The 25,906-nt window shown below is 40.8% G+C and overlaps 1 protein-coding gene across 4 annotated transcripts in view; it reads right to left on the bottom strand.

Moving 5' to 3' along the window:
- npepps (aminopeptidase puromycin sensitive) overlaps positions 1 to 25,906 on the bottom strand; it is a 197,873-nt gene that overhangs the window by 114,460 nt on the left and 57,507 nt on the right. For all 4 annotated transcript variants that reach the window (XM_084684883.1, XM_084684885.1, XM_084684884.1 and 1 more), the window contains exons 11-13: positions 18,463 to 18,567; positions 14,205 to 14,265; positions 14,006 to 14,115 (exon numbers count right to left, since the gene is read on the bottom strand). In XM_084684883.1, the coding sequence (XP_084541009.1) occupies positions 14,006 to 14,115; positions 14,205 to 14,265; positions 18,463 to 18,567 (276 nt within the window). The remainder of the gene's footprint in view (positions 1 to 14,005; positions 14,116 to 14,204; positions 14,266 to 18,462; positions 18,568 to 25,906) is intronic.

Here is a 25,906-nt window from a genome sequence, read left to right as displayed (position 1 = left end):
GCATGGGGTGTGCCGCGATCCACACTGCAAAAACGCATCAGTGGAAAGGTGACTGGCAGTGAACATGCGTCAGGGCGGAAGCCCTACTTTCCACATGAGGCGGAAAGGGAGCTTGCTGCCACCCTCAACACATTGGCACAGAGGGGGTTTCCCTTCACAAAACGTGATGTCCGGCAAGTGGCCTTTGATTTTGCAGCCAAAAACAACATATCTGGTTTCTTCAAGACAGCAGGGAGGGCCGGATATTACTGGTTTAAGAACTTTCTAAAGCACAACCCAGAGCTTGGGATGCGCAAGCCAGAGGTCCTGTCTGCAGCACGGGCTGCTGGACTCAACAAAGAGGTGGTTAGCCAGTGGTTTAACCAGTATGAGAGCCTTTTGGTTGAGCTGGGTATTGAGGGCACACCGTCACATATATATGGAACTGTGACGAGTCTGGGCTTCAGGATATATATTTTTTTATTATGGCACATATGAATATGTTTGTTTAATGCAGTTTAAATGTTATGTGGCTGTATAAGCAACTGTGTTTTAAAAATAAAATTGATGATAAATTACTATTTCCCTTTGCAGTTTCACTGGCCCATTTTACCTGAACAGCTGGTCCATTTTACCTGAAACTGCTTGTGCAATAAAGGTTGCACAGCTGATGTTTCAAGAACTGTAGGGCCTAAATAATTATATTTTATTACATCATTTCAACAAAAAAATATCAAAAACAGTCATAAGTAATCATAAAAACACATGGAAAAGGCATATATGGTATAATATTGTTGTCCCAAGGATTTACACAAAAATGGGCCATTTTACCTGATATCACCCTACATATATCCTCATAAGTGTCTATGAATTCGTATCAATTAGATACTCTTTGGCCTTGTTTTTATACTTATTCTGAAAGAGTTGATATCATTATTTTCGCTAGCAAGATCTCATTCGGTGATTAATTTCTATTAAGCCTACTGCCAGCAGGCACATTTAAAGAACTTATCTGATTGATTGGGGTAATAAGGCACTAAATATGAGCCTATACATTTTACCAAAATACGCATTTAGTTTATCGGCAATTTTTTTGCCAAGATGCCTGTCTTGCTCTGGCAGTGGCGGTGTTTGACTTAGCAAAGATAATATGCTTATTGTCTTCGTAGAGACTCATTATAATAGTTTGCTCAGATGGCAAGAAAATCACCGCTCTCTTTCGTCTTTTCCGCCATTATACCGTTAGAAAATCACGGTTTTGGTGATCGACCTTTCCTGCCTTTTGAAGTAGGACGTGCTCGTGCACTTGCCCTGATAAGTTTAGCCTGATTGAAATTAACCACATGATTTGGATGCGGATCAGCCGTCGACAAACCGATATTTGCGGTTCTAAGTTAGCTCGTTAATGTTAACGGGCTAAAGGGACAAATGATTAACTTAGCTTCAACCCTTACGACGAACGGGCCCCAGTACTAGTAAACGGTCTTTTTCTTCGGCAACCTTTTAGTTATTTTGAGTGCGCAATAATATGGAACACTCCCCTTTTAAGGTAAATGTAAAAAGGCGTACAGTACTTTATGCTCAATAAAGCACACCCCGTGACTCAATCTAAACCAGGGGTGGCCAACCCTGGTCCTCGAGAGCCTCAGTCCTGCATGTTTTAGATGTTTCCCTGCTCCAGCACACCTGATTCAAATGAATGGTCGTTATCCAAGCCTGAGAATGACCGTTCATTTGAATCAAGTGTGCTGGAGCAGGGGAACATCTAAAACCAGGGATGCAAACACATGTATGGTCAAAAAAGAGAGAAGTAATTCCAGCCCTCGCCCCGCAGCAAATATCCATATCCTTACTTTGCCACCAACCCCCTGACATCCCTGGCCCACCCCTACATGCATATTGAGTAAAATGACATTCTGAAGATCAAAATACACCAACATTTATTTGGAATATTCTATTTCATTTTTTATTCCGATACATAAACTCTTATTAAACTATCTAGCACTTCTTCTGGTTTTACTCCTTCCTCTTCTTCCTGGCCACCTAAGGGCACTAAATGTTGATGATCCAAGCCAACTCCTTCAGCTGAGTAGCCTGGGAATGGCCCCTCACCACAGGATCAATGGAGGACAAGGCCTGTAGGGTCTTACTTTTGAGAGGTAGTTTATTCTACTTGCCACAAGCTGTGTATGGTCACCTTCCCAATAAAATCCATGACAGTAGGCGATTTCTTTAAGACTGCAAGGGAAACTCGGCTTCCCCTAAAATGTCAAAAAAATTTATGGTCAAATATTTACTATTGTGTTAACATTTTGAATGTGTTAGAACACGTTCATCTCGAAGACGAGTTCGTTCAGAATCAGATACATTATAGTAGCAGGTCGACTGACTCGATTTCCTTCTCATACTTTCCCATAGCGTCACAGTGCATTTCTCTGAAGCCCAGCATCCAGGGACTTGAATGGGGCTGCTTTGAACAGTTTTTTGGGTGCTTCAAAACTATACGGTCACTGGATAAATGCTGCAATTATCTCCCGGAAATGAGTTTCTGCATTTCGGGATGTCTGGATTTTGTACTATAAAAAGTCGCCGAAGCTATTCGAGCTCAGTCCTATTAGCGGATTTTGCAAGTGCAGTCAAAAGACAAACTGCTGCAACCTATTTCTTGGTATTTGTTGACGAAATTGCTAGCCATTGCTAGCCAAATTGATGAGCCTGCGTTGTTGCCAATGACACACACGACCTGCGTGACCCACAAAGGTTGCGGCCAATGTTGAGTGAGTGAGTTGTCATGGTGATTACAGTTATTACAGCTCCTGATGGAGCTTTACATTGGACACGCACCAATGAAAACTTGCTTGTATTGCGTCTCGGTCCGGATCTGCCTATTGAGTCACCTCGCCATAGACAGTAAAAGATACGCAGCAAGAAGACACACGAGTAGGCTTGCGCACATACTGCTGATTTGCTTATTTCCTATTTACTTGTTTGGTGGAGGCAATCCAGAATTACTGTTGGTGCAATTATAATCAGACACCCCCCCCCTTAAAAAAAACTCTTCGGATCTGCACGATTCACACAAGTCACCCAAACTGACGTGAAAAAAGAGGGAGGCGCCGAAAAGCGCGCCGTTTGCATCCCTCTAAAACATGCAGGACTGAGGCTCTCAAGGACCAGGGTTGGTCACCCCTGCTCTAAACCAATCAGAATGCTTGATTTAATCCACCATAGATCCAATCGACTTGAAATTTGTTACAGATCTGTAGAATACATACTTTTCAGAATCAGAATGCATTTTATTCGCCAATAAACTTCAAACAGACATGGAAGTAGAAGTGCACCATCATTGTCTTTGGCAGGTTGAATTTCTTCAGCTGCCGTATGAAGTACATCTTCTGTTGTGCTTTCTTGGTGAGGGAGTAATGCAGGTGACTGTCTTAAGAGCATTGAGCTCTAACATGACGCTTTAAAATTTATGAAATTAAATAAGATACCCTTTTCATTTCATTCTTTTTTCTCCTTTGTCAACCGTAAGAAAATATTGCAATGCATAACAATGACAGACACCTCAAAGCAACACTTTTTTCACCTTCATACTGCTGACACACTTTTGTCTGCTATGATATTGATAACTGGTATGCAATATAATCTTCTTCACTATAGACAAGTTTACGCGCCAAAACCAGGGGGCCGCCATAACTACACATATGCAATTCATTTCCGCCGGAAGTGGTTTGCACAGCGTCTATTACTTTGACATACTTGTCATTTGACATTTACTACTGGATAAGTTGCCAACGTTGTCGCATGTACTTGTGGATAACGTCGTTGCCATACTTGTCTATATTTGCTCATTTTTCTAACTTCAAACTTTTTTCTGTTTCTCAGTCTTTCATTCTTTAATACTTTTAACCCTTTTAATTGTATGCAAATAAATAAGATACTCTTTTCATCACTGTTTTCTCAATTTTCAACAGCTTGAAAATATAGCAATGCATAACAATGACAGACATACTTAACAGTTTTTCAACATTTTGTTTTTAAAGCACATCTTTTACAAACTTTTAAAAACCTTTACTATTCATCTTTTCAACTGTTCTCAGCAAACACACACATTTTCTTCAGGAAATGTACCTTTCTAGTTTTTTTTATTCTTGTACCATGGAAGTCAAAGGCAGCCCCTAGAACCCTTCAATAACTTTTTGTGAAATTTGGCACACTCATTAAGGACAGTTCCTTCTATACCTACACCAAGTTTCATGTCTCCCATTAGACCACTCTAGCACCACCAATGGGTCAAAGTTCACCAATGGGTCAAAACGCAACTTTTGAACCGTATGACTGATTTTCAAAAATGAGGTACCATTGGATTCCCTTGATCAAGACAAGTTCAATTACCTGTTGTATAGTGATGACATGAAAATTACAGGAAAACTTTTGGAGGTTATTTAACATTAATATGAGTTCCCCAAGCCTGCTTTTGGTCCCCCAGTGGCTAGAAATTTTGATAGGTGTACACCAAAGCCCTGGATATTCTTCTCCTCCTATGAGAAAATGAAAGCTCAAACGCTCAGTTTGAAAATCTCCTCCTTGTGACGTCACAAGGAGGAAGGTTACCTCCGCTCTCTCTGCTTTGCCCACCCAGATAATCTGGCCCGCCCATGAGAAACTAAACTATGACAGTGCAAGTGTTTTTAATCCTTGAGAGACATCATGGCTTGCAAACGAACAAAGCATTACATTTGCTCAGTTTGGATGTACAAAGGAAAGCAAACTAGCGTTCTATTTCCTCATAAGAAATAAAGTTAGCCTACTTAAAGACACCTTACACTCATAAAGTATGTTCTAAATGGCATAAATGCTGCCAAATAATAATTGACGTAACAACCTTTTGTAAATGGTCAGTGGCCTAGCCTATGATTAAGGTAGGCCACTCAGAAGCATGTACAATGTCGGCTTTATTTGATCTTGATAGCCTAAGCATTCTGTAGCAAATAATAACAATATTCACACTATTTATTAATTAAAACTACTTCAGCATAATAATGCACTTAAATACCAACGTGAGCAAGGGCAGCAATCGCTATTGAATCAGCAGACGTGCAAATTCCGCTAGTGGGAAAGAATAAAAACAACGAAAATCACCAGTTAACGTAATTGGGTGTGTTTGCCTTCGGCAAGAGCACAACCTTTGTTATCTCTCATATATATTATTGTTTCTCTTCACACTCCTAAAACTCAGTCAATATTTGGACTACATAGACAACCTAGGTGTCAAAAGTTTTGTCTTGGTAGAAATTGAGTTGCTTGTATTGGGATTTATGTTCCGTTGCACGGTTTAGTAGGAATTACGTTTTTGTGGCGAAAAGTGAAGCTAACGGTGGCTAACTTGCTAGCCACAGTCACTGACGCCACTAACATCACTAACGTCACAAAAACTCGCGTGACTATCTCTAGCAGAACATTAGTTTAGCAGCTTGTTAACTTCTGGGAGATGGCTAGGCTAACTGCTTTACTGCAAGGCAGCTGCAGAAATGCCACAAGCAAAGAGGCCTGGGTGATAACTATTTGCTCCTTTTAATTTGTGATATGACACACAATTGTGATGTATAATGTACAATATAAGGTAATATTATTGAGGAAGTACATCTACTTTCGGAAACAGTAGTCTACTATTTCACTGAAGCATTAGCATCATGACATTAGCCTCTGTTGCCCGGGCAACACATACTACAGCGGTCTATGATGCATCTGTTTTCAATCGTTAAAATAAACATTCCTCACAAATACATTTTTTTATAGGATTTATTATGACATTACATTACAAGTAAACGATTTGTGGGTGAAATTATAATTACCTGTAGTTTCAAACCAGTGTAGCTCACTGCAACGCTGTAGCCTAGTCTAGTACTGTGGGCTAACAAAAACATCTCCACAGCTGTTTACAGTACTGTAGGAAGTCAAATGGGGGCACGTTTGGCACTCCCCTTACTTAAATCAAAAGTCTATATCAATAGGTGAAACTAACTTGTGACCACTAACCTGAACTCCATTGCCACAGCCTAAACCTTGTCAAGCTGTTCATGAAAATAATTAATTTCAGCCTAGACCGTACAATGGAAATAACGTTAAATCGAATTCAACTAACGCAATAGCTACCAAGACAGTCTAGTAGTAGTAGAAGCCTACAATTTACCGGGGCAGCTTCTCTACACAGCAGAGCTATATTGCATTTTGCCTCGTTACTGACAATGATCGCAACCACTGACATTTTTATGAATGAGTGAATTTCCCCTAAATAAATGTCAAGCTTATTTACGTTTTTAAGGGCATATTTTTAGTTAGCAGATGGTACAATTTGAATCGCGATTCTATCTGAGATAGCTACTGCTGGTAACGTTGTTGTTAAAATAAGCTTCAAAGGGGATTCTTTATTAATGAATGAATGCAATATGAGAAGGCTAAATGCCTGAAAATATCACAAGGAGGGAAAAACTTACAATAAATGTTAAGTCACAGAGATTAGGTCAATTGTTACACCAGTCTGCCAAATGTCTTCGTTTTGATTCAACTATGAGGTTGCTGATCACCATTCCCTCTTGCATGGGAAGTAACAACTTTGTTGCACGAGCATTCTTTGTTAGCTACATACTTCTGCTGGGCGTCTAGCATATGGTCTAGCTAGCTGGTTAATTGTTACTAAGTAACAAGTTTGTTGCAGGAGCATTCTTTATAGGCTACATTGCGAGCTAACCGTGTCCAGTAGGCTTCTTCGCTATAAATAGGCTAATGATGTCGCATAAATAATGATGTTAAACCGAGACCACTAAGCCCTCAAAGAAAATGTATGGTCAAAGAAACTAAAGAAAGGTTTGAGGTTACTCTGAAAATTATTTTTAAAAAATAGGCTAAGGTAATTATACAACTGCTAAATCCTTCTCTAACTAGGCTCATCTATCTTGCATAATGAAGATGGGTAAGTGAAGATGGGTAGCTCGGTCAGCAGGGAGCTGAAGAAGAGTGGCTACTGACGTCACTCTGCTGCGCCGCTCAGAATGCTTTTTCATTTTCAAATTGTGGGCAGTTCTTTGCGGGCAGAACACAAAAAATAAAATGCAATGTCCGCTCTGTTTTCTTTTTGAATATGGCATAAAATGTGCAGTCTTGAAGAAGAAAAATGCAAATGCAAATAGGATGATTGATTACTAGTTTTAATTTATGAGTCAAATAATGCAGCCACATTCTTAAAATGAAAATGCATTTCTGGAAATGCATTTTCATTTGATTTTTGGTCACGATTTGCTTCCATATGTTGGATCATATCACACCATGGTAGGGCTGCCACTAACGACTTTTTCTTTCGATTAATCTGTAGACTATTTTATCGATTAGTCGATTAATCTAAACGATTCATTTTCCTCCCCCCCAAAAAATGTGTACAATTTAAAAAAAAAAAAATTTTTAAACAAAACTGTAGGTTTAAACTATCAACTCCAACGTTAATTAAAATATTTAGATAAGGTACATAACATATCCCAACATACATACAACATACATACATTCCAAGGTGCTGGTTCTGGGCTGGTGCTTATGCCAGTTCGGTAATGATTAGATAGCGATATTCGCCAATTATCTAAGAACCAGGTAGTCTACATTTACCAGACTCTAGAGCCGGAGTAGGGCTTAAGTCTTTAAATCACTTCATACGCCTCCATTGTCCTAGCAAAGCGTCATGGTTACGGTTAACAAGTTAGCTAAATAGCAAGAGCTAACCTAGAGAGCCATCTTATCGACCAACGTAGAATAAACCCCGATTCTAACCTACCTAAACATTTATTCAATGGAAACTCTAAGGTAGCAGGCAGACAACTTTATAGCTTTAATAATGCGTGTATTTAGCAGCTACAATGACAACATAGATTAAAAAGGCTATCCCTTATAAACATGAATAGACAACACCAGACAATGGTGGTTTTGCCTTTTTTGCACCTGTATGTTTTCTTTTCAGGTGCTTGTGCATAGCGCAAGTGCTGCTGTGGTAAGCCATTGAAACTTTGCACAGTGTACAAACCACCTTATTGTTTGGTGATAGCCTTAAGTCGAAGTATTCCCATACATTTGAAGCCTTGGGTATTTGAGGACTCGGGTTTCGGAACCAAGTCGGACTCTGCATCTGCCATGATATTTGAGCGTTGACTGGAGCCGACCAATGACTTGAGCCAACAACGACTGACGTCATGCAAGCACCAATTACGATGTGATATTGAAGAAGAACACTTGTTATAATGAATTGAAGCGTTTTTTGTATTTATTTTTAAAAAATTGTTTTAAAATATGCGTTGATTTAAAATATTGATGTTGACGCATTTTCAGCGACGAATCGCGGCAGCCCTACACCATGGAAAACCAAAGTCGTCCCCACGTCTGGATCGTTGGCAGCTTGATGGTCTACTGGCTTGCGTGGCACACGGAGGAGGTCGGACTGTACCCCGACCTTGCACTGGAGTGCCATATTGAATGGGTAGGGTTGAGGGGCATGAGGTGGGCAGACCTTGTGCCTAAGCTTTGTGAGAAGCGTGGCATGCTTCCCAGCCCGTACATAATGGTGCTCCACGTCGGGGGAAACAACCTCAGCCAAGTGACCGGGCTAGACCTGACGAGGCGATGAAGCGAGACCTGGGGGCCATCATGGAGATGTTCCCAAACACTCCGCTGGTGTTTTCGGATATCCTGGAACGCTGCGTCTGGGGGTATCAGAGGAGCGCCAGCGCTTCTGGTATCGACAGGGCAAGACGTCGAGTCAACGCAGCGGTGTCTAGCTTCCTGGCCGACCGTGGGATGGGGAGCATTCAACACCCCCATATACGACACGGTTTTGTGTCGACGGTGTCCACCTCGATCACGTTGGAAACAATGTGTTCTTGGGAAACATCCAAGACGGTCTCTGACGACTCCTGTGCTAGCCACAGCACACAAAGGTTACAAAGGCTTTTTTAAGAGCCACCCAAAATGTAAAAGAAAAAGCAATTAGACCGTTAAAAGTGCCGTTGTAATTTTACAACCATGGGGTCTTACAGAGTTAAATGGTACCATCTTTACATCTTTGAAGTGTGTCATAAAAAGCTGCATCACATAGGCTACATGGCTCACGGTGTCCGGTAGGCGACTCTATATAGCAAGCAACTGTACATTCATACGTCTCTGAGCTTGCTTTAAAATAACAGAAAACATGAATATATTGACGTTGCTACATTTAGATTAGCCGGACATTGTCATACTCATAATTATAGTCAGAATATGAGTCTGAAAACTCTCCGTTGGGCTGTGACTATGGGGCGTGTGTCAACCGAGCTCGTAAAACAAATGCCTCTTAACTCAATTGGATAGACCTACAACCAATCAGAGCAACGTAATATGTTGTTTGTTGAAAACAAATTCAACCCAAGCGCTCTTTGATGACGTTGTTGATTACGTTACTGTTGATCATCTGTCCATCATCGTATAAAGCCCGACCTGACAATTTAATTGGTCCGAAGAGCTCCTGTTCGGATATAGTTTTTCCGCAATCGAGCCCCTCCAGACCCAAAACCAAATGTTTTTGTGGGCGGGGGATAAGTTGGGCTGTCAGCCAGGCTACATTTAGATGCTTTTATGAATCAATATGTCCTACCACTTGAGAAACACGGTCCTACACATAATTACACAATTGCAATATTAGACGTCCCATAGCCTACAACTTCATAACCAGGTGCAGTTGCCTCGAGAGGATTAAGGAGTTGAAGAAGCAGATGCTGTGTCTTCCTCTTGTTGGGCAACAATAAAGTTGTTTATGTCCGATTACAATTTACTTTCCAAGTTTCGTATGGCGCTGCATCTTCATGAGCTACATTTGGCCTCCTTCTCTTCCAACCAACTAGTAACCCCACTCCTTCATCTGAGTGATATGTCATTTTGACAAAATTATTATCAAGGGAACATAATGGTCAGAATTGCAGTCATACACTTCAATGCTTTTTGAAATATGTAAACACCAGGAGACTATGGGCAGCCTAGACTGACGTTGTCATACTCATAATTCTCGTCAGAATATGAGTCTGATAACTCTCCGTTGGGCTGTGACTATGGTATGGGGCGTGTTTCAACCGAACTTGTAAAACAAATGCCTCTTCGCTCAATTGGATAGACCAGAGTAATATGTTGTTTGTTGAAAACAAATTCAACCCAAGCGCTCTTTTGTGACGTTGTTGATTACGCTACTGTTGATCATCTGTCCATCATCGTATAAGCCCTCCCTGACAATTTCATTGGTCCGACCAGCTCCTGGTCCGGACATAGTTTGTCCCCAATACGAGCCCCTCCAGGCCAAACTTCCCGACCACATTTTTTGTGGGCGGGACTAAGTTGGGCTGGCAGCCATGCTAGGGGCAGCCGCAAGCACACCCTCACAATTTCCACAGAAATGGTATGCTCTCTAGTTTAAATTGAAAAACTATAGATTAATACAAAGACAGGCTTAAATGAACTGACAACATAAGTTATACGACTTAGTTCTAAGGACGCACACACGCAATCTCAACTGCGCTGTGAAGCGCGTGTCCATGCTTTTCTCCAACATGCACTTTAACAATCACGGCTGATAGGCGGCCTAAAATTTTGTACAGCCTTATTTCGTAACTATAGGGGGTGAAGCAGGTGAGGCTGCACCTGGGCCCGTGGGGTGTTGGGGCCCATAGCCGGGCCTAAAGACATACACGCGTCACTCGACTGGCCCCCCCTCCAAGTACCGTCGCACGACAGGCCCTCCCTCAGTACAGCGCTGTACTCTCTGGATATACTTATGTTCAAATATGCGTTGTTAATAATCTAAAGGTAGTGTCAAAGCTATTTATACACCTAAAAAGGCAAACTTATCTCAGTCATGGTTATTATTTTTGGGGGAAAGTCGCAATTCATACCGAAATCATTCAAGTAGCCTACATTTGCATTTACAAAGTACCGGGTGACTCGAAAAACGTTGAATGCAAACTCTGCCAACAACGGTTTATTTTTCATAGTTCGACGTTGAATATGATGTAGCCTACCACCTGAAAAACTTAAGTTGGCCTAGCCCTACTTCGCTCATGCTAACGCGCTGGGTTGAAAAATGAATATGCCTATTATAAGAATCACATCCAAATCGAATGACATTATCTTCTCCGGCCAAGACAACAAAATATTTCTCTGTTGTACCGTTCCTCACTCAGCTTCTAAACAAGTTTGCATGCTGCAAGTTCAGGCAGTGATATGCGCGCTCTGATGATTTGCATGTTAAACAAACAATATTTTATTATTTGTAGTACATTGAAAGAGATACTAAATACCATCGGCATTCGGTTACAACAGGACTGGTGATAAGAGTCTTATTATTAGTAGGCTATTAGCGGCTGAATCTGCCATGTCCAGCTGCCATTGAGTCAGATCGCGAAAATGTTTTTAAGTTTTTATTTTTATTTTTAGCGTTTCAAATTTTGATTAGTCGATTTTCAGACGTTTTAGTAGAGTATTGGTCAACCAAAGAAAATCTTAGTCGGGGACAGCAATACTACATGTAGTATAGAAACTATCAAAAACTATTCAATTAAATGAATAAGTTCTTATTTTCTTTGGTAATTTTGTGATTAGCAATGATGATTGCTATGATGATTGCTGGGTAATAAGTATGTTGTTGTCCAATGTCAAGTCTCTATTTGATCATGTGACGATACAATTCGCTATAGTTACACCAATTCGAAGGTCACGACAACGCAGTTCATTGAGCACAGCACAACTGAATGTGGAGCAATGCCTTTTAAGCATAAGTGTGGAAGCAGGAAAAGGCAAGAGAAAAAAAAACAAGATGAGAAGGCTGGAGGGGAGCCAAATGTAACCATGTGTTTCCCTATCTATTCCTATGTAAAACTTTTCCCACATAATATCTTGCACCTGGGCCCGTCGTTACTACGTTACGCCACTGGGGCCGGCTATCAACATAGCGGAAACACTGTCCTTGATCCGAGCCTCTGACGACCCAGGGTCTCATGTATGTACTTTCGCAAACGTAGCGTTATTAGAGCCATGGCCAACCCGCAGATTGTGCACGCTGTGATACTTCAGTTTATGTCGTATTTACGAAACATCGGGTAATCAGCGCCCTCCGCTTTCTCCGCCCACTATACCGTACATTGCGAGTATTTAAATGCTCAATTGAATGGGCCTCCTCTCTCTTTTTATCATGGATCAGCCACCAAAGTCGAAACAGCAATGACATTGAAATGATCCTGATGTCAATATTTGTAATGTAGCGAGGAGTTTAACAACTGCTGGAATGGAATTTGAATGCTGAGTCTGAGATTCAATGTGATCTTTGATTCCTCCCAGTAACTGTAATATTGCATGGCTGCTTAATCTGTAACGCGTAATGATTTTGTGATCACTCAATACTCAATTCAAAAAGTGTGATCATTGTGGAAAAAACCCTTTGGCCTTTGTCTTTGTCTTGCTCGGGTTACGACTGCCATTTCACCAGTAGGCATATGCGCATCCTGGTTTACGCCTGCTTTTAAAAAGCGTAGAATTTAGATGTGCGCTTTCACAGGCGGTATTTGTACATAACGCGGAATACATAATTAGGCGCACTTAACGTATCCCCTCCCATCTTTTAATGGGAAACTCCCACTTTCCCCTTGACCCTCCCGTGAATGCATATGCATGACACAAAAAGCACAATTTGCCATTTTCAGTTCCCACGACAGGCAGTCTGCGCTTTTACCTCAGTGCGCTATGTTCGTACATACCTCGCCATGCTTTTACTCCCAAATTGCAAAACAAATACACCTGAAGTGGGCCCAAAAGCGTTAGTACGAGGCCCCCAGTGTCTTAATTGTATTTTCCCTGGAAATGCGCCGACACAACTTCCCTAAGTTGTGTATGTCTGCGCCAAACATTTCAAGCACGACTTTCCTCAACTTGTGCTAATACAAACCTGGCCTTGCTGAAATAAAAATCTGGAACAGTACTAACTCTCCTTGGTCCAGCTACAAACCTCAGACAAGCAAGTTAACTAACACTATACTATTGCTTTACTGTATATGGTTACCGAGCTTGCTACCCTTAGAATGTGGCTGTAACATTAGCTCTGCAGCTAACAGCTGAGCTGTCGGTAATGTAAATGTAGATAGCATCAAGTATGTGTGTGAATACACATGCTGTAACGCGAGTGTTGTACACTTTTGTTATTTGGATAACCATTCTGCTGTTGATATGGCGCCCGCGATATCCGCCTTTCCCTCATTGAAATGACTACGAGTGTGCACCTCTGCAAACCAGGGTGATCAGATGAGAATTGGGAAAATTCGAGGCATCTTACAGCAACAGGGCCACAAGCCATTGCGATACATCCATTGTAAACATTAGCACATGGTGCCGCCTCTCTCCTCCTCATTAGCATTTAAAGCTACAGACATAGAAACAGCGCAGCTTGAGGAAAGCTCATTGTGGGACTGCTCGTAGTGGCTATAATTATGCACCAAGGCTGAATTTCGGGAAAGAGACTTCAAATACAGTATTAGGGGACCACTAAGGCCTATATAAAAGCATCAAAAAACAGCATATTATGTGACCTTTAACTGATTTAATTGAAATGAAACTGGAAAAATGTTGTTCTTATAAACATTTTGACCAGTAGTGCAATTGACAGGTGGGTGTCATACCCAGAGATGTTGCAGAATAATTCTATATTACATGATTATATATTACACAAACATATTAGCCATAACTGTATCTTGTTATTGTGGCACCTGTCAGTGGGAGGGATGTGAAAATGTCATCAAAGTTGATATGTTAGAAGCAGGAAAAATGGGCAAGCCTAAGGATTTGAGTGACTGACAAGGGCCGTATTGTGGCTAGACATCTCCAAACCAAGTGTTCCTGGTTTGCAGTGGTAAGTACCTATCAAAATTGGTCCACGGAAGGAAAAGCAGTGAACCAACAAACCAACCCACATGCTCACCTGTTCCTGATCCACTTCTATAATAGGAAATCCCATCTGTTTGGTCCAGGAGCCCATTACAGCAGCAATAGGCTTCCCACTCGCCTGTTCCAGACAGTACCATAAGTCCTCTGTGAGGAGGGCAGGGAGACAAATGTTAACTTAAATATGATAATCGATACATTCAATATTAAGTAAGGTTAAGAATTGGCTGGGTTACCTGTGGATGCATTTTTATGTTGAAATTTCAAAAGATAGGCATTCATTCCTTTCCTAAAATCCTAGAGAGAATACAATGATTAGTCTAACAGACAAACCCTCAGAGACTATGGCAAAAACAGCCATCCATGCTCTGTGTAAATATTTTAGGCACCAAATACTTGTTTATTATTACTTAGTATTTAATTTATAGATTAACATATTCACTGTATAATGTATGTGTGTGTTTATATGACTGTTTCCTCTCTAAGTGCCAGGTGAGGCAATAGTAGAGGAGAGTAATAGAATATGTGGTTTTCAAGAGTGATTTGAATTACAATGGTTTTATGTCTATTGTTAGACACATGCTGTGACAACATGAAATGTGTTAGGTCAAAAGGTGGAGTATGAAAGGGAAGGTTTGTTTGTCCTGAGGCTTCTGACCACCCTGTGGGACAGTAGACCCTTGGGGGTGGGTGGGCATTTTCTACATCCTCTCAATTTAGATTTAGGACCTAAGGGGGAGGTTCTTGAAAGAGTCAGTAGTAGACTTAGAATATGTGCTAATGAAGCAGCTGTCTGACCTTTTCCTGTTGAGACCTTTGTTGTTTACAATCCATTGTGGAGAATAACATATTGATTAACTGTTGTTCCGAATGACCAGATGTTGTGAGTCTATAAGACATGTTTTAGGATCGGTCACAAAGTACTTTTAAGTATTTTACGCCATTGAATAAATACTTTATATTGATCCAGCATTTTGACTGACAGTGTCTTCAGAATTCTTCCACTACTGGAGACGAAGAAGTATGTTGGAATTCAGCCAAAGCAGCCGACGGATTTGTGCGCAAGATAAACGTACTGATCCAATCAATCAAGAGGGAGAGGAACTCCCCTGAGTTAGTGGATTGATCAGTGTTGCTTCTTATTCTGGTTCTTGTTTTGTGTCAAGATGCTCTGCACTTGATCATCATAACGCGCACTCTCAAGCTCCGCACAGTCTTTGCCCTGACGCTTAAGTTCTGTGTCCATGTGTGGAAAGTTCCGCAGATCATACTGTTGCAACCGGCTCGATAGCAGGTGTAACTTGCTTTTAAACGTGTTCACGGAGCTGATCATGTTCATCATGTGTTTCTCCTTACCCTTCAGCTCTAGATTCAAGTTATTGAACTTCTCAGTCAGATTGGTAAGAAAGGCTGTATCCAAGAGCCACTGACTGTCTTCTAGCTATGCATATTCAGCTTGGTTTGAACGTTCCAGAAAAAAACTATTCAGAAAACCGTTCCAGAAATGTACCTCTGCTGAGCCACTTAATGTCTGTGTGCTGCAGCAGATCTGTGTGTTCTGCACCTGTCTCCTCCAGCTGCGCACGGAATAATTGCCTCTGCAGACTCCTGGACCGAACAGAACACGCAATCTTGTTAACCACATCCATCACGTCTTTCATATTTAACATCTTCCCTCACAACCCTTGCTGGTGAATTATACAATGGTAATTCAGGAAATCCGGGAAAGATTAACACTGTTTGCACAATCCAATGAACCCAGCAGTGCGTCCAACCATCGCGGGAGCCCCATCGGTTGTAACGGAGACGAGTTTGAAGAGGGGCACTTATCGGCTCTAACAAATTCCATAAAAACTTGAAGAATATCTGTAACTCTCGTGTTCCTTTTCAAATGCAAAATGGTCCCCAGCTCTTCTTTTACACATGTTGTCAAAAACCTTTCTAACGAAAACACATAGTTGACCCACATCCACAGCATCAGTGAATTCATCTAATTGGAGAAAAACACGTGTCAATATCATTCCTCAATTGCCATTCCCTCGCATCGCCGTGTAGCAACATTTCTTGATAACTGCAAGTCCTGAATAGCAGACACAATCTCCTTTTGATTTTTAAAATCGGCAAAGAGCACATCTGGGGCTTCCATGAACGCTTTCACAATCTCACCATCCTTGAAAGACGTCTTTTCTTTTGCAAGAACACGACAAGATGCTATGGTTGCAGCCTTACTTTTGGTGTTGGGCCTTGTAAAAACAGACTGTTAGCTGACTTTTCAATTCCTGGACCTTTCAGCCCGCACAGGTGATTTAGCTGGGAAGTTTGTATCGTAGCTCTTGTGGACTGTCTTGAAATAACGCTCCAAATTCCCTTTCTTTGGTAAAGCCACGTTTGCATTGCAGATAAGGTAGATGGACTTTGCATTCGAATACACCAAAAAATCCTCCTCCCACTCTGAATGAAAATGATGTATTTTTTCCCTTTCGAGTCTTAAGTTACAACCAGGGTTCTAAATTAACACCCGCCAACCCGTTAACTTAATGCGGCGGTGGTTTGGACAAACTTCTGGGAGCGAGAAGAGGAACGAGGCAGGGGATGAGGATATTGATAGCACTAGAGACATTTCTTGCGATTGCCTGCAACTCAGCTCGCGATCGACTGGTAGACCGCGATCGACTGGTTGGGCACCCCTGCACTATGCGATCAATAATTAGCTGGGGGATGGGAGATTGCACCTTTCAAACAGCCTGAAAGATCCATTCATGGGTTACCAGCTCAAAAAAGGAAATTCTGTAGATGTACAGAGAACAAAACGTAGGCTATTCAAAATTCTGTCGGACTAGTTGATGTAGCTGATTTTTTAAATGCAACTTTTGTTTTATATGCGCTACTGCCCTTGCGTAACCCGCCATCCACACTTGAAACTGGAGCCCCAATGTTACAGTAATATCCTTCATGAAACCAAAATACACATTTTCAACCAGTTTGATATTATACCCTGCATATTAGTGTGCGTGTCCACGACAGCGATGCAATGCTTTCCATTCATTTTCAATGGAGCCAGGCAAAACGCTTGCGTGGTGCATTGTGGGTAGCGACGCAAAGCGATCTAATCAATTTGAGTTGAGATATTCTCAACTTTATGTAAATGAGGAGCAAGGGACGGCCAAATGGATTGTTTGTGTTTTTCTTGTAATGTAGCAACCGTTGGTGATTGTAAACTTTTCTAGCTTTCACAGTTTCAAGATGGAGGACAAACTAATCGTCTGTGTGGCTGCACATCCAGCCATGTTCAATACAACTCTGTATTTGTACAGAGCTCCTGGTGGGATTTTTAAAATAAATTTATTGTAACATAACGTAACTTTGCACTGCTAGCTAGCAAGCCCCAATGGTGGTACACGACTGGTTACCGAGTGCCCGGTGGCATACTGTCACATTTAATATTTCACTCTGAAGAAAATACTCCAAAAAAGGTATTGTGAGTAGCCTAGTGGATAAGATCATGCTACATCTAGCCACCGAGCTAGCCATTACATTTCTTGCATCATGTGTGTAAATGTATTTTGATAGATACTGTGAGACTGCATTGGACATCATTAGTGGCGTCCGCGCCCGGTCGCGTACTATAACATTTAATCTTTCGAAAAAGCAAAAATGAGCACGAACTATTGTGTATTGTAGATAACATCATGCTACATTTAGCCAACGTTCAGATTTTTGCAACGTGTGTAATAGTTGTATTTTTGATCAATATTGTGAGTACGTAAACTCAACTCTCCACACTTGGCCATGACGTTATACAAACTACAACAGTGACATTACAGAACTACAACTATGCATTCACCGGTCTGACCCACCCCAGAGCGTGGCGCACAGTAGGAAGGCAAGCAACAAAGTGATTTGCGTCGCTGTAGTGGACACGCACCATTATAGGGTAAACTGCCTGTCTTGTCATTCCAAAAGTTGTTAAATTAGGCTATGCATCAACATGTAGGGTAACACCAAGTAAGCCTATAGCCCAGTATTTCCAAACAAAGTACACCTGGCTCTCATTTTTTGCAATACTTGGACCGTGTCCTGACAATAAATTAAAAAACATGACATGTTTTGCAAAGTTAACTGGATCTAATTAGACCATTGAATGTTTATGATGTCCCAATACTTTTGTCTGGGGACAACAACCCAGCCAACTATAAAATTATGATAATGTTGGGCTGCTATAGACCAACTGTAGTCTAACCCGCAACATGCAGAATGATTAATGGATTAGACAACAAACGCTCTAAGGAAATAATCACAGACAAACAACACAGATAAATGACAGATTGACAAAGGCACGTTCATTTTCGACTGTGCCTTTGCTCCGTGCAAGAAGCAACATCTAGCAACCATTAAGTGTCAGAAACAATGTCCCTGTCTGAAGACTCATGGGTCAGCGCTTCTAGTGTTAAATTTAATAGTGGTGTGTGATTGTGTGAGTAAGCCTCTTCTCACCTCATCTCCAATGTAGTTGTGCAGCATACGAATCACGGACGCTCCTTTACTGTAGGATATGGCATCAAAGATTTCATCCACCTCCGATGGATGACCAACATTTACCTGTGGAAAAAAGATTCCAAGTTCAGATAAGAATGTTTACACTTGCATTCAGTATTTGCATCTGCATGCAGTAATAAAATGATTGCTTATTTTAAATTGTTTAAGTCACGAAGACGTGAGTCGAGGGCTGGGTAATAAGGCCTAAAATGTTTATCACAGTATAATTCTGAAGCACGGACGGTAACGGTATATAGAGTTATTATTTTTCTTAAAATCCCAGCCTATCACTGCTGCAGCCTCCAAATTGTGAAAGTCATGTAGACTTGAGCGAACAGAAATCAGCACAGCAACCAAAAATTCACTGCACAAGCAAAGTTAACATATGAGAGCCAGGCGGTCGCTCGCAGCTACAACTGTTGGTTGTTAAATTTGTGCGCGAGTATTTCGCGACTTTTGACAAATCTGACGCCATATACAATAAACATTTCACAATTCTAACCAACCTGGCATCATTGCTTGCATGGCTTGACTCTTCCATGCTGAATTTATGTTTACGTCTCCATAAACGTTGGAAGTTGTGTCATTTAAAACCAAACTATAAAGCCAGAAAACGATAATCTGCTCCATCAGTGCAATAAAGATGGGGGAATGCAGAAGATTTCATGATGTTTGAGTAAATTAAAGGGAGTCAGGTGGCTGACCGGTTAGGGAGTCGGGCTAATAATCTGAAGGTTGCCAGTTTGTGTCAAAATGACGATGTGTCCTTGGGTACTTCACCCTACTTGCCTCGGGGGAATGTCCCTGTACTTACTGTAAGTCGCTCTGGATAAGAGCGTCCATTAAATGACTAAATATAATGTAAATTGTTTGCTATATATGCATTAAATCTCATATGGTAATTTTAAGCTGTGCCCTGGTATGAATGGGGTTGTGATAAAACGTATTTCTGGCAGGCTCTTCCGCGGTCAGCACGGTATACTCAAAATCCATACCATAAGCCAAATTCATGAGAAATATCTATACCGTTTATACCGTCCATCCCTACGTGAGTCTACAAATGTGGAGCACGGAACTATAGAAAACTGTCATCCACTCTCTCTCCACTTTTGTAATTCTCTAATCTCGATACATTTTTTAAGAACTGGCGCGAGACAAAAGTGACCATGAAAGCAAAGTAGAGTTATGAGTTCAAATGGAAGCAACTTTTTTTTATGGAGCTAAGATGCACTGTGTCGTCTGTCGTATGTTCCCATCTAAAGCAGACAAAAGTGGATCTTTTTTTACACAGGCACCGACAATTTTCGAAAACAATCCCTGACCAGCCATGCTAGCAGGCAGCACCTGGTTTGCATATCAGTTAAGCGGATGGTTGACAATCTATCTTCCAGGCCGTTGACCATGCTGGTTAGGAATTTAAATGCAGATGCCCATCATGTTATTGCACGATTTATAACAACGGCAAATCACGTAATTAAGACGTACAGACGTTCGCCTTGTTCCCCCGGGATATTGAACTGCAGCAGAAGAATGGTGTCGACTTGGGTACTTAGTATCATACTGATGAAATGCAATGGAAGCTTTTATAAATTAGCATTGAGGGACCAGAGGTTTCAGTTTCAGACAGACAGTTGTGCAGAGATGGCTGTCAGCAGGGTATAGAGCTCGTCATTTTTGAAGTTAGAAGTCAATTGTTTTGCTGACTATTACCTAATTATTTTTTATCACTAGAAATGTGATTTCATTTGTTCTTTTTATATCCAGGATGTGTTTAATAAATGGTTAAACATGTTAACAGAATAACATAATTTATAAGTCTTTGGTTTTGTTGTAACAATGATAAATTACAACTTTTGGAGGGGGGGCCAGTAAAAATGGCCTTGGGGACAGTAAGTTTCAACATGTCCCATGGGGCCAGTCGCAATTTCTTTTTTATGTTGAACCCTGCAATCCCTCGCAAAGTCATGACAACAATAGCGTGAGTACAGTAAAGCACTTTCTCCTTAGTTCTCAGTAAGGCAGTGACAAACAGGTCAGAGGATTACTTCAGCGGTGAACTTTAAAAAAGGTAGATTTAACTAGCTAACAATAAGTTAGATACATTTAACAATTTAAATTAACATTTGCTGCAATGTATTATTTACTGATGTTCATGCCCAACTAATTATGAATATTTCATATTATCATGAAATAATGTTCCAGCTAGCACTAACTTTAGCTAGCACAACTAAAAGCTAGCAAACTTTTACTGAATATACCGGTATCGGTAATTACCCAAAATTGGTACTTCGTAATGAATTAAATAACTGTCAACTATATTTACCAAGCAATGTTTTAAAATATTCTTGATTGCATTTTTAGATGAGTTTGTTTAAATATTTCTCCAAGAAGAGAAAGATACCTACAGGGTCGGCCCAAGCCTTTATGGGGCCCTAAGCATAATTGATTTGGGGCCCCTCTGAGTCGCTTAAAAAATAAATAACATTAAACTGTAATTTAATGTGCTCTTGGGGGCCCTCTGGTGGCCACGGGGGCCCTAAGCAGCCACTTCGTTCGCTTATGCCTTGGGCTGGCCCTGGATACCTATATGGTAAGAAGGAGATGAGAAAGGGCTCAGAGTCCAGCTATGCTGTTTAGTTTTGGAGGGAGAAAAATGTCTTCTAGTTCTAAAATATGAAACGTTACTGGCGACTAAAACTATATTTAGGGTTCCTCTGGTAGGAGGAAACCCATTGTTTTTGTTAGTATTCCTATTATTATTATTTTTCTCATTCTTCGTTAAATGGCTCAATAGCTCAAAAAGTGCTGGACCAGATTTTTTTCCAACTTGGCCCAATGATACAACAGGTCACTCATTACTCCCAGACGGCTAGTAGCCCATGTATGCCCATTGGTGGCACTATAAAACATGCCCAAAGTTTACGTGATTTCTCCAGCGCCCCATTACTCCAAAATGCCTGAAAATGTCTATACATGCCTTATTTCTCATGTGGACCAAAAAAACCTCAAGAACCGCCATGATAGATTTTGCTGTACTGTCCAAATTTGTTACAACCTTCAAAACCCATCTCCTCGAGAAACATAGATCCAATCGACTTGAAATGTGTTACAGATGGGTAGAAGGGTCAAATTTAATAGGAAATGCAATACAAAATGGCTGAAAGGGGTGTATTTAAGTAAATGTCCACATTGCCTCAATATCTTTGTGTCAATAAATCAAATACAATTTTGACTGTTTTTCAAACCTAATAGGGTTCAAGACGACATCACTCTGAAGCACCATAAATAATTTCAACTTGGTATGTCAATATAATAATTGAATTCAATAAAAAAACTCGAAAAGTAGCTAGCTTTTTTCCTTTGTGTAATTAGTGAATCATTTAGCATCTTGGCGAATTCATCAAAAAGGTAGAGGAGGGCAGCTTATAGGCGAACAAGCGATTCCCCACAGACCTGTAGGCTCAGAAATGTGATTTGGGTCATGAAAGTCTTTGCAATTGGAGTTTGGACGTGTCATGTTCATAAATTCACCATTTTACAGTTCGGTCTACACCAAAAAAGATGAGCAGGGCAGCCTTTAAGAGATGTGGGAATTGTGCTTTTTGCCAGATGTTTTTTTTTTGTGATTTGTGCAAAACATTCAAGTGGAGTGAGACTGCATCCCGGGGATACTGTACATTGTTTTGACGTTAGCCTCAGAGTCAGACTCGGCTTGCTTACTGGTTGTGCGTAAACAATTTTGTATTTCACTCAATTCCACTTCAAAAACGTTAAGGAGGACTGCTTTTTGTAGACAAGAGCCTGCTGAAGATAACCAGCATATAGGATTTTTCAAAGCAAGCCTGTTTTATTTGTAATTTGCCTGAGAAAGCGACCTACTGTAGCCAGGCTGGTTTTGCCAATTTCACTAGGTCAAACTACTTAAAGGTCTCTGATAGTCAGAATAACTTAACAGGCAAAGGTCGAGCTGGTCTTTGGTCAGATGTGTATTTATTGACCAGTTTAGAGCTAAATAATCTTGTCAGAGTCTGGAATCAAAACCGTGTTTTGATTGACTTTGCATGGGTGTCCATCAGGTCAACACAGTTGGATTCAAGTTTGAAATAGTGCTACTGCATTTCACAGTCAAAACTGTGGTTTATATCAAGTGTAGATGTAAAAAGCTTAATTTTTCACTATTAATATGGACCCTTCACTTTTACAGGTCTGAAGGGTCATGCAGAGGCCTGCTCAACATAGTGCAACAGAGCATGCTGAGAGCAACAACAGAGGATGCTGCGTGTAACAGAGGATGCAACCGATGCTGAGAGAAACAGACCCCTTGCTGGACTTCCCCTCTCTAGCTGGACGGCTTCTGTTCAGCCCTCACCCCAAGACCGCTTCCTCCAGCTGGCCTGCCCCTGCCTGCCAGCCCTCCACATTTTTTTACCTTTTTTGGGGCTGATTTGAGCAAAAAAATTCTCATACGTTTTTGGAGCTTGAAACAAACAAACATAGCCGTTTGTCCAATTGGTAAAACGTTGTCTAGTGAAGGTAATTACGTTTACGTTTCTTAGCCTGGTTTTCCATCTTTATATTATCTCAAATTAGCTTTTGATCAGTCAGTGTCACTGTTGTGTGTCAGTGTCACTGTTGTGTGTTAGTGGCAGTAAGGGCTGCATACGTTAATTTGGAATTTTCCACCAGAGCTTTAACTAGCTGGCTTACTCTGCGTTCTCTCCTGCTGTGTCCAATGACTCAATTCATCAAGCTCTAGCTAACGTTAGCTTAGTCTATGTCAACAGATCGCTTTGGATAAAGGCGTCTGCTAAATGCATGAATGTAAAAATAATTCAGATTTGATTGAAACTTTCTTATACATTTATAGTTGGATTTGACATTTAATTCATTTAGAAAGTTGTTTAACTCAAACAACCATAACACCGTACATATGGTATACAAGGCTGCAGTCAGATTTTGCGAAATGGTTAGCTTGGATGTTATCTTTACATAGATGTGGTCTTGATGATGATACCCATGCAGCTTCAAGGCAGAAAGACGCGTTCCATTTCACTTTTACTGTACCTTACAATTTTAATGTTCCCTCCATCCCCACCATTCTGAATAAAGTTCGACTGATCTGATTTGTTGATTTCAGTTGCTATGAAAACCAGTTTAGCCAAGCTAACTAACATTGTTTTTAGCTGACTTGCATTACCATTCAATTGCTAACAAAACATTCGTAAAAATTGCTTGCTAATCGGCAAAACTTACTAGCATCTCGTCACATCCTGCTCGGAGCACAGCTAGATAATCTGCGTCAGCGCTCCTGGGTACCCAGCATGCAGTGTGGCATGTCAAAAAACGCTAAGACTAGTGGAAAATAGTTTGGTTACAACAGAGTTGCGAGGGACTTCAGTTGTTGTGTTCTTTCAGTTAGATGTTTGTAATGTTACTGTTTGTTGGTTAATATGATATTGTTGGTCACCCTGAGTGTGCATGTTGTGTAGTTTAATGGGAACAGAGAGTCGGCTACAGAACCATCAAATGCCATACTCGCATGCAGTTGATTGTGGGCTGTGGCCTAGTACAGTTGCCAACGAGGCTGTTCTTGTAGATTGACTGAGGTCCTGGAAAAAAATCTACTCAGGGAGTCAATATTTATAGTTTCAAGCCATCTTTGAGAATTTCTGTAAGCAGTGTTGCGGTTAATTTGTTTTGATTGTGGGAGGCAATTTTTGGAAGACACCCAAATCTCAAGCGGCCACTACAGCATTTCTGCTTTGGCGTGACTTGTGCTGGGAGAGAGGGAAACCGCATGGATGTGGATAGTGTGCGGGCAGAAGTGTCTATATAAAAAGAAATGGTATGAGAAATGCAATACAAAATGTCTGAAAAGGGTGTACTTATGTAAATGTCCATATTGCTTCAATATCTTTGTGTCAATAAATCATATTTAATTTTGACTGTTTTTTCAAACCTTATTGGCTTCAAGGGGACATCATTCTGATATACCATGCACAATTTCATGCAATTCTACCTTGAAATGTCAACCATTTCTTAACAATTGTCCCAAAGCTCACCAAAGCTAATACTCTGCCCGTTCTATTCATAAAATCTCAACAGTTGGTGTGTAGCAGAAGAGATAAAGAGACTAAGTGACTTGTAGACTTATGCTCATGAGTTCAAATCCCCATTCTGCCAATTGTTGTTGGCCAAACATGAAGTAGTTTTGCTCTCGTTGTCCAACTCTTGACCTTCTACAATGTACATTTTTATAATATTTTCCCATCTTGCGGAGGAACCTGCATCACTGCTTGCAGCTATATTTTAATATTATTACTGGTTGCTTGAACAACTACATATGATTATGTGAAATTATCTAACAAACTCATTCTCAAAGATAAACCTTATTGGACAAGTAGACAGGCAGGAGTAGCCAAGGCAAGAACAGAGTGGAGCAGACGAGGCAAGAAAAAGATGAGTGGAGGAGAGGAAAGGAAACAAAGCCTAAGCACAGTCTGGGACCCTAACAGGTTAAATATGTCCAATTTTAGTATTAACCTGTGACGGCTGGTGCATTTATTTCCAGGGGGGGCTATAAAAAAAATGCTATCTCAACACCAGAAAGCAGTATTTTGGTACATTCCTAAATGTATTTACTAATTTGTAAATTGAAGTACTGAAAACGACCAAGTGTATTGTCTTACCCTGTCATTCAACTGTTGCTGAATAACCAATTTTTTGTTTGTAAACATTTGGGATGCACGCGCAATGTGGCTGCAGAAAACTGGGAAGGGATAGCATTTGAAACGGCAAAAGGACCACACGGATCATACAAATAGTTAGATTTAAAAAGACCCAAAAAGTTGAAGAGGACCGCCTTTACGAGAAAAAGCGATTCCCCATTGATCTGTCGCATTAACATTTTGATTTGGGTCACGAAAGTCTTGAAATTTGAGTGAGAATGTCGCCCTGTACAGACCGCATAGTCGAGCGGCAACCATGTCTTCAGTCATGTCACAAAGTTCATAATTTTACAGTTTTACAGTCAATTATACATCTAAATAGTTGAGCAGGGCAGCTTTCAAGAGATAATGGAACTCAGCTTTTAACCAGCTGGTCGGATTATTTGATTTGTTTAAACTGGCAATCTGAGTGAGACTGCGTCCCCGTTAAACTGTTTTGACGTAAGCCTCAGTCAGACTAGTCGCTCATTGGCAGTGTGCACAATGTTGTACTTCACTCCATTCTACACCAGAAACGTCAGGGAGGACTGCCTATCGTAGATACGAGCCTGCTGAAGATGGCCAGCATCTCGGATTTCATTAACCAAGCCTGTTTCTGTCATCATTTGCCTGAGACAGCGACCTCCGTTAGCCAGGCTAGTTTTACCCGATCACTTGGTCCAACTATTTAAAGG

The sequence above is a fragment of the Hypomesus nipponensis genome, chromosome 21 (assembly GCF_054491055.1).
Source record: "Hypomesus nipponensis isolate SF chromosome 21, ASM5449105v1, whole genome shotgun sequence".
Taxonomy (NCBI): domain Eukaryota; kingdom Metazoa; phylum Chordata; class Actinopteri; order Osmeriformes; family Osmeridae; genus Hypomesus; species Hypomesus nipponensis.
Note: the sequence above shows the minus strand (reverse complement) of the source record. Positions and strands in the feature narration are given on the sequence as shown.